Source organism: Bos indicus x Bos taurus, chromosome 2, assembly GCF_003369695.1.
Source record: "Bos indicus x Bos taurus breed Angus x Brahman F1 hybrid chromosome 2, Bos_hybrid_MaternalHap_v2.0, whole genome shotgun sequence".
NCBI lineage: Eukaryota > Metazoa > Chordata > Mammalia > Artiodactyla > Bovidae > Bos > Bos indicus x Bos taurus.
In genome coordinates, this window is record NC_040077.1 from 18,817,419 (window position 1) to 18,831,198 (window position 13,780).

The 13,780-nt window shown below is 40.4% G+C and overlaps 1 protein-coding gene across 1 annotated transcript in view; it reads left to right on the forward strand.

Moving 5' to 3' along the window:
• Positions 1 to 13,780, forward strand: part of PDE11A (phosphodiesterase 11A) — a 422,322-nt gene that overhangs the window by 151,710 nt on the left and 256,832 nt on the right. Inside the window, exon 4 of the mRNA XM_027556915.1 lies at positions 8,666 to 8,806. Coding sequence (XP_027412716.1) covers positions 8,666 to 8,806 — 141 coding nt within the window. The remainder of the gene's footprint in view (positions 1 to 8,665; positions 8,807 to 13,780) is intronic.

Genomic DNA, 13,780 nt, shown 5'->3' on the forward strand with positions numbered 1-13,780 from the left:
TCAGCCTGAAAAAGAGAGAGGGGGGAGAGGGGGAGAGAGAGAGAGAGAGAGGGAAAGACACGGGGACCAAAGCTCTGATGGAGCAAAGGTGTTTTATTCAACATTGTGTAGGTATTTATACTGTCTTACATGATAGCTATTTTCAGCAGAGATAAAATCAAAACTTACAAGTTATCAAGGAAACATGAGGTCATCCATATGAAAGCGAGAGGGTTGTAAATAATCACTTTTACCATATGGTTCATAAAAAGGAAGAGGATACTTATCACCGTATAGGAAAACTAACGAAGGAAATGCCTGGATCTCTCGGCCCCCGGGAGAGGCTTGACTCTCCTCTTAATCCCTGAATATTCAGGAATTAATAAGGAACAGAGAATTCCTGACAGATCCAAAACAGCACACTGGAAGCCTCCTGTTAAATGCTTCCTGACAATTGGGCACTCCAGCAGTATAGACCCCAATTTCCAGAAAACAGTCTGTTTCACTTTCTCATTCTCTTAGTAATATTTCTCCCTCTGCTTTCAATGCCTCATGTCAACCTTTTTCTCCTACTGATTTCATTTTGCATTTCCCTGAAGACCCAGCTCAGTGTTCCACTTAATCTTTCCTTCTTTGCTTATTATTTTGTCTTATATTTACTGCCACTGTTTTATTCTGGATCCTTATCACACTGTATAATATTTATCAATGGCACTCCTCTCCAACTACATTTTGAATTCCTTAAGGAACACTTCATGCATTATGAATCTTTGCATCCTCATGTATTCATTTACTCACTCAACAAATATTTATTTTGTGGTCCTCTTCAGACACTGTCCATTAAAGTCCCTGCCTTCATAGAACTTATCATTTAGATGAAACAATAGATAGTAGACAAACAAGAATAAAAAATAATATAGTATCAGGTGGTGGTAAGTGCTATAAAAAAAGAACAAAGTGAGATAATGGAATACAGACTGGTTGCTGAAGGGTAGTTTAGGATGATGTTTATTTCAGAAGGTGATCAAGAAGGTCTCTGTGAAGAGGTAATATCTGAGAAGAGACCTAAATGAAATGAAGGAGCAAAGCCACACAAAGATCTAGGAAGAAGATTCTAAGCAGTGGAAATATCAAGTGCAAAGGCCCAGAGGTAGGATAAGCTTGGGTCCATGTATCTAAAGAGCAGATAGGAAAGACCTCAGATAGCCAAAACAATCCTAAGGAAGAAGAACGAAGCTGGGGGCATCACGCTTCTTGGTTTAAAACTATTCTTCAAAGCTACAGTAATCAAAATAGTATTGTACTGGTATTAAAAACAGACATACAGACCAGTGGAATAGAATTGAAGTGAAGTAAAGCCACTCAGTCATGTCCGACTCTTGGCGACCCCATGGATTGTAGCCTACAAGGCTCCTCTGTCCATGGAATTTTTCAGGCAAGAGTACTGGAGTGGGTTGCCATTTCCTTCTCCAGGGGATCTTCTAAAGCCAGGGATCGAACTGAAGTCTCCTGCATTGCAAACAGATGCTTTACTGCCACCAGGTTAATTCCTGGAATAGAATTAAGAGCCCAGAAATATACCCGTACATATAGAATCAACATCTATTTGACTAGGGAGCCTAGAATACTCAATGGCGAAAAAGTAGTTTTTTTCAATAAAAGGTGTGGGAAAACTGGATATTCACATGCAAAAGAATGAGATTAGATTAGACCTCTATCTTACATCACTCACAAAAATTAACTTGAAATAGATTGAAAGCTTAAACTTGAGACCTGAAACTGTAAAACTCCTAGAAGAAAATATGGGTGAAAGCTCCAGTGATTTTTTTGGGGGGTCTCATATAAAAGCTCAAGCAACAAAAGCAAAAATAAACAAGTGAGACTACCTCAAACAAAAAAACTTCACAGCAAAAGAAACAATCAAAAAATTCAGAAGTAAACTATGAAATGGGAGAAAATATTTGCAAATCATCTGTATTGATAAGGGGTTAATCTCCAAAATATATAAGGAACTCATACAACTCAATAGCAAAAACAAAACCAAAAAACCCCCCAAATCATCCAATTAAAAAATAGAAGATTTGAAAAAAAAAAAAAAAATAGAAGATTTGAAAAGACATTTTTTCCAAAGAAGACATACAAATGGCCAATAGACACATGAAAAGATGCTCAACATCATCAGGGAAATGCAAATTAAAGCTATAATGAGAATCACCTCCTATTTCTTAGAATGGCTGTTATCAAAAAAATAAGAGATAACAAGTGTTGGTAAGGATGTGGAGAAAAGGGAACTCTTTGTACACTGTTGATGGGAATATAAATTGGTGCAGCTACTATGGAAAACAATATGGAGGTTCCTCAAAAAATTAAAAATAGAACTACCATACGATCCAGCAGCTTCACTTCTGAGTATATATCCAAAGGAAATTAAATTGCAGGCTCAAAAAGATATCTGCACTCCCATGTTCATTGCAATATTATTTACAATAGCCAAGATATGGAAGCAACCTAAGTGTCCATTAATAGATGAATGGATAAGGAAATTGTGATACACACATGCACACAGACAATGGAGCATTATTTAGCCATAACAGAAGAAAATCCTACCATTTGTGACAACATAGATGAAACTTGAGGGCATTGTGTTAAGTGAAATAAGATCAGTTCAGTTCAGTCTCTCAGTCGTGTTCGACTCTTTGCAACCCCATGAACTGCATTATGCCAGGCCTCTCTGTCCATCACCAACTCCTGGAGTTGACCCAAACTCATGTCCATTGAGTCGGTGATGCCATCCAACCATCTCATCCTTGGTTGTCCCCTTCTCCTCCTGCCTTCAATCTTTCCCAGCATCAGGGTCTTTTCAAATGAGTCAGCTCTTCGCATAAGGTGGCCAAAGGATTGGAGTTTCAGATTCAACATCAGTCCTTCCAATGAACACCCAGGACTGATCTCCTTTAGGGTGGACTGGTTGGATCTCCTTGCTGTCCAAGGGACTCTCAAGAATCTTCTCCAACACTACAGTTTAAAAACATCAAGTCTTTGGTGCTCAGCTTCTTTATAGTCCAACTCTCACATCCATACACAACTACTGGAAAAACCATAGCTTTGACTAGATGGACCTTTGTTGGCAAAGTAATGTCTCTGCCTTTTAATAAGCTCTGAGGTTTGTGACATTGTACAGGAGACAGGGATCAAGACCATTCCCATGGAAAAGAAATGCAAAAAAGCAAAATGGCTGTCTGGGGATGTCTTACAAATAGCTGTGAAAAGAAGAGAAGCGAAAAGCAAAGGAGAAAAGGAAAGATATAAGCATCTGAATGCAGAGTTCCAAAGAATAGCAAGAAGAGATAAGAAAGCCTTCCTCAGCGATCAATGCAAAGAAATAGAGGAAAATAACAGAATGGGAAAGACTAGAGATCTCTTTAAGAAAATCAGAGATAGCAAGGGAACATTTCATGCAAAGATGGACTCGATAAAGGACAGAAATGCTATGGACCTAACAGAAGCAGAAGATATTAAGAAGAGATGGCAAGAATACACAGAAGAACTGTACAAAAAAGATCTTCACGACCCAGATAATCACGATGGTGTGATCACTCACCTAGAGCCAGATATCCTGGAATTTGAAGTCAAGTGGGCCTTAGAAAGCATCACTACGAACAAAGCTAGTGGAGGTGATGGAATTCCAGATGAGCTATTTCAAATCCTGAAAGATGATGCTGTGAAAGTGCTGCACTCAATATGCCAGCAAATTTGGAAAACTCAGAAGTGTCCACAGGACTAGAAAAGGTCAGTTTTCATTCCAATCCCAAAGAAAGGCAATGCCAAAGAATGCTCAAACTACCACACAATTGCACTCATCTCACATGCTAGTAAACTAATGCTCAAAATTCTCCAAGCCAGGCTTCAGTAATACGTGAACTGTGAACTTCCAGATGTTCAAGCTGGTTTTAGAAAAGGCAGAGGAACCAGAGACCAAATTGCCAACATCTACTGGATCATCAAAAAAGCAAGAGAGTTCCAGAAAAACATCTATCTGCTTTATGGACTATGCCAAAGCCTTTGACTGCGTGGATCACAATAAACTATGGGAAATTCTGAAAGAGATGGGAATACCAGACCACCTGACCTGCCTCTTGATAAATTTGTATGCAGGTCAGGAAGCAACAGTTAGAACTGGACATGGAACAACAGACTGGTTCCAAATAGGAAAATGAGTACGTCAAGGCTGTATATTGTCACCCTGCTTATTTAACTTGTATGCAGAGTACATTATGAGAAACGTTGGGCTGGAAGAAGCACAAGCTGGAATCAAGATTGCCGGGAGAAATATCAATAACCTCATATATGCAGATGACACCACCCTTATGGCAGAAAGTGAAGAGGAACTAAAAAGCCTCTTGATGAAAGTGAAAGAGGAGAGTGAAAAAGTTGGCTTAAAACTCAACATTCAGAAAATGAAGATCATGGCATCTGGTCCCATCACTTCATGGCAAATAGATGGGGGAACAGTGGAAACAGTGTCAGACTTTATTTTTGGGGGCTCCAAAATCACTGCAGATGGTAATTGCAACCATAAAATTAAAAGACACTTACTCCTTGGAAGGAAAGTTATGACCAACCTAGATAGCATATTCAAAAGCAGAGACATTACTTTGCCAACAAAGGTGCGTCTAGTCAAGGCCATGGTTTTTCCAATAGTCATGTATGGATGTGAGAGTTGGACTGTGAAGAAAGCTGAGCACCGAAGAATTGATGCTTTTGAACTGTGGTGTTGGAGAAGACTCTTGAGAGTCCCTTGGACTGCAAGGAGATCCAACCAGTCCATTCTGAAGGAGATCAGCCCTTAGATGTCTTTGGAAGGAATGATGCTAAAGCTGAAACTCCAGTACTTTGGCCACCTCATGCAAAGAGTTGACTCATTGGAAAAGACCTTGATGCTGGGAGAGATTGGGGGCAGGAGGAGAAGGGGACGATAGAGGATGAGATGGCTGGATGGCATCACTGACTTGATGGACGTGACTCTGAGTGAACTCCGGGAGTTGGTGATGGACAGGGAGGCCTGGTGTGCTGTGATTCATGGGGTCGCAAAGAGTCGGACACGACTGAGTGACTGAACTGAAGTGAACTCAACTCAGTTGGTCATAACTTTCCTTCCAAGGAGTAAGCGTCTTTTAATTTCATGGCTGCAATCACCATCTGCAGTGATTCAGGAACCCCCCCACCAAAAAAGTCAGGCACTGTTTCCATTGTTTACCCATCTATTTGCCATGAAGTGATGGGACCAGATGTGATGATCTTCATTTTCTGAATGTTGAGCTTTAAGCCAACTTTTTCACTCTCCACTTTCACTTTCATCAAGAGGCTCTTTAGTTCTTCTTCACTTTCTGTGATAAGGATGGTGTCATCTGCATATCTGAGATTATTGATATTTCTCCTGGCAATCTTGATTCCAGCTTGTGCTTCTTCCAGCCCAGAATTTCTCATGATGTACTCTGAATATAAGTTAAATAAGCAAGGTGACAATATACAGACTTGACATACTCCTTTTCCTATTTGGAACCTATTTGTTCCATGTCCAGTTCTAACTGTTGCTTCCTGACCTGCATACACGTTTCTCAAGAGGCAGGTCAGGTGGTCTGGTATTCCCATCTCTTTCAGAATTTTCCACAGTTTATTGTGATCCACACAGTCAAAGTCTTTGACATAGTCAATAAATCAGAAATAGATGTTTTTCTGGCACTCTCTTGCTTTTTCGATGATCCAGCCTGTATTATTTCACATATATATTGGATCTATGAAAGCGGTACTCAAAGAAGCAGAGTGTAGTATGGTGGTTTCCAGTAGCTTGGAGTGTCTAGAAAAAGGAGAGATGTTTGTCAAAGTATACAGACTTCTAGATATAAGATGAGTAAGTTCTGGAGATCTAGTATTCAGTGTGATGACTATAGTTAATGACACTGTGTTATGTACTTGAACATTGCTGAGAAAATAAATCTTAATGTTCTTAACACAAAAAAATGTAAATATGTAAGGTGACGGATGTGTTAAGTAACCTTAGTGTAGTAATCATTTTGCAATGTATAGGTGTATTAAATCATCAAATTGTACACCTTAAACTCATACAAAGTTTTATGTCAATTATATCTCAATAAAGCTGAGAGTGGGGAGAAATAATGTAGCTGGACAGTGAGAAGTGAGAGAGTCTCCAAAAAATTTATCAGTGAAACACAAGGCCTACTGATATGGGTAATGAATGAAAACAACTTTAGGCTTGTACAGGTGGCAAGTAAACAGTTGGATATGGGAGTCTAGAGTTTTGGAGAGAAGTGAAGACTCGAGATTATTATTTGGGAACCATCAGCATATAGATCGGAGAAGGCGATGGCACCCCACTCCAGTACTCTTGCCTGGAAAATCCCATGGATGGAGGAGCCTGGTAGGCTGCAGTCCAAGGGGTCGCTAGGAGTCGGACACGACTGAGCAACTTCACTTTCACTTTTCACTTTCATGCACTGGAGAAGGAAATGGCAACCCACTCCAGTGTTCTTGCCTGGAGAATCCCAGGGATGAGGGAGCCTGGTGGGCTGCCATCTATGGGGTCACACAGAGTCGGACACGACTGATGTGACTTAGCAGCAGCAGCAGCATATAGATGGTATTTAAAACTAGGGTACAGGTGGGAAAAATATCTGGATAAGAGAAGGGAAAAGGTCCAAGGATGAGTCCAGGAGCCAAAGAAGGTCTGAAGAAGAAGGAGCTGGGGACATGCAAATGACATTGAGAAACAGGGAGTGTTCAACTGTGTGCAAAGCTTCCCTGTGTGTAGTATTGCGTGTCATCCTAGATTTTCTTCTCTTTTTTATTTGGAGCCAGTCTGCATTGTTATTTGTGAAACTTTTATCACTTGTTAGTAAAGCAGCAATTTTTAATTAGAAACAATAAAATTACTATAATGTGATTTGTCAGTACAAAACTCAAGGCACAATTAGTTTTTCCTCTGAGATAAATGTTCCTGTATATGGGTCCCAGAGGCCCCATCCATGCAGTCACAACAAATTGAAAAGTTAAATAATTGTTCAGTTAATATGATCCATCTGAAGAACTAGTCTGGATGATTAAGGAAATAATGTCCCCTCCCTTAATAACAAGGGATTTTGTTGGTAATTATGCAGACAGTTGCCTCATTTTTAATATTATATTTGCACATGAAATTACCACACATTGACCTCTTACAGTGATTTGCTGCCCAAATGCCAAACGGACAGAATACACTTAAAACTCGTAGTGTTTCTCTTTGTTTGGGAATCATAGAGCAATGCATAGCCCTTAGCCAGTCACAAGCTCTCTTTAGAGAAAACGCTGTCCAAGATTTTGGGTCTGCTTTGAGTTGCTCAGGGAAGTAGACTCATTTCATGGATCCCTTAGCTCATTCAAATACTTTTCTACCTGAATTGACTCAGAGAAGAAATTCTCATGTTTCAAATGGTTTCAGGACAAATCAAATACATTACCAAAGTTGAAAATTAGTCAACACCACCTATCAGAATAGATGTGAATTTGAAAACCCATGAAATCCTTTTGTGACAGGTCAGACTGGAGACATCATATTGAATTCTATTGAATAAAGCATCCTCTGGCCAGTTCACTGGCTGTGTAATTTTCTGATTGTGCTCTGATAGAGGCAAAGTATCTACTACCTGTAAATGGCTCACTGTTCTTCAATCTCTAAATGTATCCATGTAATTAAAAATTCTAAATAAATATTATTTCAGTGTATAAATTGCAAGCTATCTTAGCTGAATAAAATGACATGTTATCACAATTTCATTTTTAAATGAGTATACAGTTTTCAAGTTAGAATTTAAGCTTTTTCTTTAATTTTTATGCTTTTTATTTTATTGTTTAATAAATTTTTAATGATGTTTTCTTTTTGAGATGTATAATGGCATTTAAATATTCTCCTGGACAAATTTCTTGTGTAGAGGGATTAATAGGGGTTATATATATATATATATATATTTGAAGGTTTTGAAACTTAACTAGCATCTACTATAATTCTTTAATAGTTCTGTGAGAGATATATATTAGTGAAAATAAGTCTTTAGTTTGACCATGAAGCTATTTCTTCCAGATGATGAGGAAGAGATGCTTTGTAATTTTCTGAAATAAATGTGCCTTGGAGAGAATCAAGTATTTGGTATTCATAAAATGTTGATTTTTAAACCCAGTCATGTTTTTTTAAAACATTGCAGAAAAACTACTGTAGGAGCAGAAAAGCTTGTCGGTAATGATTATATGAGACCATGTAGTCATTAACTGTATGGAACATAGTCATATAGATATATGAGGAATTTATGTGGGATTATATGGACTGGTGGGCTACTGTCCATGGGATCATAAAGAGTTGGACATGAATGAGCGACCGAGCGACCTAAGCACACACACAGACACACACACGCACACACACACATGGACTGGCACTATTCTCAAGTTATATTTTATAATTCAAGACTGTGTTATGAAATGAAACGACAGAAACATGTCAAAACAACCATAAACACTCTAAAATTTAGCCACACAAAAATATTTATATTTTTATAGCAAAGACGAAATGGAATTTTTGAGGGACAAATTTTAATTCAGTCCCTTAGCCACCTAAATACATCCATTTTCTCTTTCCTAGGCTTTGCTAGAGGTGGTTAATGACCTCTTTGAGGAACAGACCGACCTGGAGAAAATTGTCAAGAAAATAATGCATCGGGCCCAAACACTGTTGAAATGTGAACGCTGTTCTGTTTTACTCCTGGAGGACATCGAATCACCAGTAAGTCATCTTTATCTGTCATCTGTGTTAAGGAAGTGAAGTTTAGTTTAGTTGTAACTACGTTCGTGAAATCGCGACTTGACCCACTCTTTTGTGACTCTTCTAACATGAGGTGACTTTTTAAAAGTAAAGTTTTTATTTCCCGTATGTGTTTCTTCAGTCTTGATCTGCTGTCCTCTGAGAAACTCTGACGACATTGACGTCTAGTGGAACTCTGTGTACACAGATGAGGCAGCTAAGGGATGGGGAAGGGAAAGTGAAAATGGCTCAGTATTGTCAGACTCTTTGCAACCGCATGGATTCTACAGTCCATGGAATTCTCCAGGCCAGAATACTGGAGTGGGTAGCCTTTCCCTTCTCCAGGGCATCTTTCCAACCCAGGGATGGAACCCAGGTCACCTGCATTGCAGGCGGATTCTTTACCAGCTGAGCCACCAGGGAAGCCCAAGGGATGGAAGGGGTTGCCTAAACTCACGCAGCTGAAGAGAAGAGAAGCTAGGCTGCCAGCCTCCCATTGAACCCACACAGCAAGGGAAGGCCCCCAGCACATGTGAGCATGGACTGCAGTCCACACGATACTCCACAGCCCTCTTCTGGGGGTGGGGGTGGGGGAGTGGGAAGCAGTGCTCTTTGCGCTTACGCTCAGTGGAGTCACCCCGGCCTCAGTGGGGCGGCACTCTCCTGCAGAGGTTTGTTCTGCTGCTTCCCACGTTTCCACCTTCTTCTACTGCTGCCTCGGGCCTGTGGACACTAGCTCAGTGCACGCCAGTCAGGAGGCAGAGGCTCCTTCCCTCCTCATGCAGGGGCTACTTACTGTCACCTCAGGGGCAAGCAGACCTTGGCCTCAGCCTCGGCCTCGGGCCTGCCTTATCTTGGCTTTCAGGGTCTTCTAGGTCCTCTGGCTCTTTGTGAGAAGTCTGCTGGGTATATACACAGCAATATTGAAAATAATGACCATCATCCATCTAACTTCTTGAAGCTAAATGTCTGCACCCTCAGCAGCAGTTTAATATCTTTGCTGTGAACTCTTTTCAAAGACCAGGAACTGTCTAGCAATGAAGTGCCGTTTTAATACTCCAGAGAATGATGTTTTACTGTAGTTACTTAGAAAGGTTATTGTCTTTGCCTTTAGGTTTGAGTTCCTCAAAAAACAAGAACCTTGGGTAAATTTTGGAGATTTAATAATAAATATTGTAGAACTTAAAATATTTTAAGTTTTTTTTGGGAACACGTGTATACCCGTGATGGATTCATATTGATGTATGGCAAAACCAATACAATATTGTAAAGTAATTAGCCTCTAATTAAAATAAATAAATTTAATTTAAAAAATATTTTAAGTTTTTAAAAACATTTCATTGATATACAGTTGATTTACAATGTTGTGTTAGTTTCAGGTGTTCAGCAAAGTGATTCAGTTATATATAGCCTTTTTGGAATTCTTTTCCATTATAAGTTATTATAAGATACTGAGTATAGTTCCCCATGCTATACTGTAGGACCTTGTTGGTTATCTATTTAGCATTAAGCTTTCAAAAATCTATGTACGTTTAAAATGTTTAGGAGTATTTCCCCATATCTTAGCAGTTCAGTTCAGTTGCTCAGTCATGTCTGATTCTTTGTGACCCCATGGACTGCAGCATGCCAGGCTTCCCTGTCCATCACCAACTCCTGGAGTTTACCCAAACTGATGTCCATTGAGTTGGTGATACCATCCAACCGTCTCATCCTCTGCCATCCCCTTCTCCTCCTGCCCTCAATCTTTCACAGCATCAGGGTCTTTTCCAATGAGTCAGCTCTTCACGTCAGGTGGCCAAAGTATTGGAGTTTCAGCTTCAACATCAGTCCTTCCAATGAACACTCAGGACTCATCTCCTTTAGGATGGACTGGTTGGATCTCCTTGCAGTCCAAGGGACTCTCAAGAGTCTTCTCCAACACTACAGTTCAAAAGCATCCATTCTTCTGCGTTCAGCTTTCCTTGTAGTCCAACTCTAGAGTTTGGTGTTATTTCTACTCAACAAATGTGGTTTAAACAAACAATAGCCTTGCAATTATCCTGTGGTTGTGTAAAACTCAGTAGATCCTGGGTTTCCCAGATGGCACTAGTGGTAAAGAACCTGTCTGCCAATGCAGGAGACATAAGAGACACAGGTTCAAACCCTGATTCAGGAAGATGCCCTGGAGGAGGGCATGGCAGCCCACTCCAGTATTCTTGCCTGGAGAATCCCATGGACAGAGGAGCCTGGCGGGCTACAGTCCATAGGGTCTCAAAGAGTCAGACACAACTGAAGCGACTTAGCACACACATCACAATAGATCCTTGGGAGAACACACACGTGTGCGCACACACACACACACACACACAGACATAGCCCATATATATGAAGTGCTTCTGGATGCTTCATGAAGAATTTGGGCTCGTTTAATACTTACTGCATCCTTATGAGGTAAGTAGTACTATCCTCCTCATTCGCTGATGGGGAATTCAGGCTCCAAGAGTGGACTGACCTGCAAGAGTATTCCCCACCACCTGACAGGGAAGCCTCTGAAAGGAGTGGGAGGCGGTGGGATGCTAGTGGGTGCCTGGCTGGCTGTGGGCTCTCCTTGAGCAGAGGCAGGAAGGGGAAACTGTTGGGGCTTGTTTCCAGGGTTTGCGAGCCACTCCCAGATGCCCATGAGCGCAGCTGGCTGGGGGGCAGGTGGAATCTGAACAGGGACAGATTCACTGTTTGCTTGGTCAGTTAGAACAGACATGGAAATAATTTAAACCGGCTTAGGGTGGTCATTTTTTGCAAATCTTCTAACATGGACTAACTTTTACCCTGTAGTCTTGCTCTTTGGCAAGTGAGATGAAAAAGTACAGAAGACAGAAGGTAATATGGAAGGCGGGGGCAGAGCTGGAGAGGATAACAGTGACAGTAAGAACTTCAGGATATAAAGTAGGGAAGGGGTCAGAAACCACTCCCTAGACTAGACGGCATGTGTGTGTGTTCAGTCGCTCAGTCATGTCCGACTCTTTGTGACCCTTTGGACTATAGCCCACCAGGTTTCTCTGTCTAAGGGACTTTTTGGGCAAGAATACTGGAGTGGGTTGACATTTCCTTCTCCAGGGGATCTTCCCAACCCAGGGATCAGACCTTCATCTCCTGGGTCTCCTGCATTGCAGGTGAATTCTTAATCTGCTAAGCCACTGGGGAAGCCAGACTAGATGGTAACATGCGGTAAAGGTGTTGGTGTAGTCGTGAAGAGTAAGACCTTTTCCCTATCACAGCTGAACATTCTAAGATTTTTTGGAATGGTGGAGTCAGGGCAGAAAACCTGGGCCCAGTCTATCATTTCTTCTCTTTGCCCATCCCCTCCCTCTCAGAGTGAGAATGAACTCCTTCAATCCAGAGGGACAAGGTCAGGGGTAAAAGTGAACTGTGTGCAAAAAGAGGAGACCCATCTGTTTGGTGCCATTTGAGAAGCTGTAAAGAATTTTTATCAAGGTTGCTAGGCAAGTGGTGGGGGAGCTGAGTGCGGGGGCGGGGCGGCAGTGGGGGCTGGCTTATATGTGTGGCATCACCACGCAGGAAAGTCATAATGCCCTGCTTTCCTTTAACATGCTTCTCACCAAAAGTTTCTTGAAACTTCAGACTTAAAGGGACTGATCGCTGTTCTGTGCAGTACCCTCATTGTCAGGTAGAAAGGATGGGAAGGAAACCATATACAGTCACACCATGTATAAGAGGAGAAGCCAGCTGAACAGGATACCAGGCGGCAAAAGCTAACGCTGGCACCGAGGTTTCAACAAACAGAAAATCCTGCCGAGATGAAGTTCTCTGGCTGAGACTTCCTCACCTCAGAATGGATGGATGGATAGTAAATTTTTTAGGCTTTGCAAGTCACATGATCCCTCTTGCAGCTACTCATGGTAGCATGAAAGAAGTCTCAGTATGGCTGTGTTCCAATAAAGCATTATTTATAAAAGTAGGTGGTGGGCCAGATTTGGCTGCAGGCAATAGTTTTCAGATCTCCATCCTAGATAATCCCTGGGTGGCCTTTACTTTCTTATGACACTGAAAAATGAGCTGCCCACTTTTTTGTCTTGCTTCTGTGAAGTCAATATAAATTTCAAATAGAGCAAAGATTTGTGTAAAAAAAGAACTTAAAAATACTGGTGAGTATTGTTTTATAGTCATTCGGCGGGGAAAGGTTTTCTAAAACATTCACACAATTCTTTAGAGAATATAAGCACATTAAAACACTTCTATGATTTTTTAGCCACTGGACTGGTAAAGATTTAAGAGAATTATAATAGCAAGTATGTGTGTGGGTATAAGAAAATGGACATTCTTATTACTGATGATGAGATTTTAAACTGGGGTAGCCTTTATGGATATAAGTTTGGTAAAATACGTTTCAGTTTTAAAAGAGCATAGCCTTTGCATTCAGCAATTTCTCCTCTTAAAATTTAACATAGTGAAGGAGATGGAGAAGAGTAAGAGAGCAAAATCAGTATATAAGAAGTTTTACTGTAATATTTATAGTTTTAAGAATATAAATCAAATAGCAACAGAAGTTTTATATAATGAAATGCTATATATATATCCTTTAAAATAATGATGTTTATCTATATGTATAGGAACAGTATCCTTGATATATTTTTAAGTAATAAAGGAGAAAAAACAAATGTAAAAGGAAGTGATTTTTATCAAAATATGGGTACATAAATGAGATTATATTTCCACAATTATTAAATTGATGGAGTCTTAATTTTCTCCCTTTGAGTTATGTTATCTTGCATCTTATCCTCCCAAGCAGAGTTAGAATTTATCATCTCATGGAAAAAGGGAGCAGGTACTGGACCTTGCAATAAGAGAGTGAACTTGAAAGTCAAGGTGTCATGAGAGAGGATCTGCTAAATGGATTTTTATTACCTTCTGCCAGTTAAGGACCAACCTAAAAACACCAAGGACAAGAAATAAAACTAT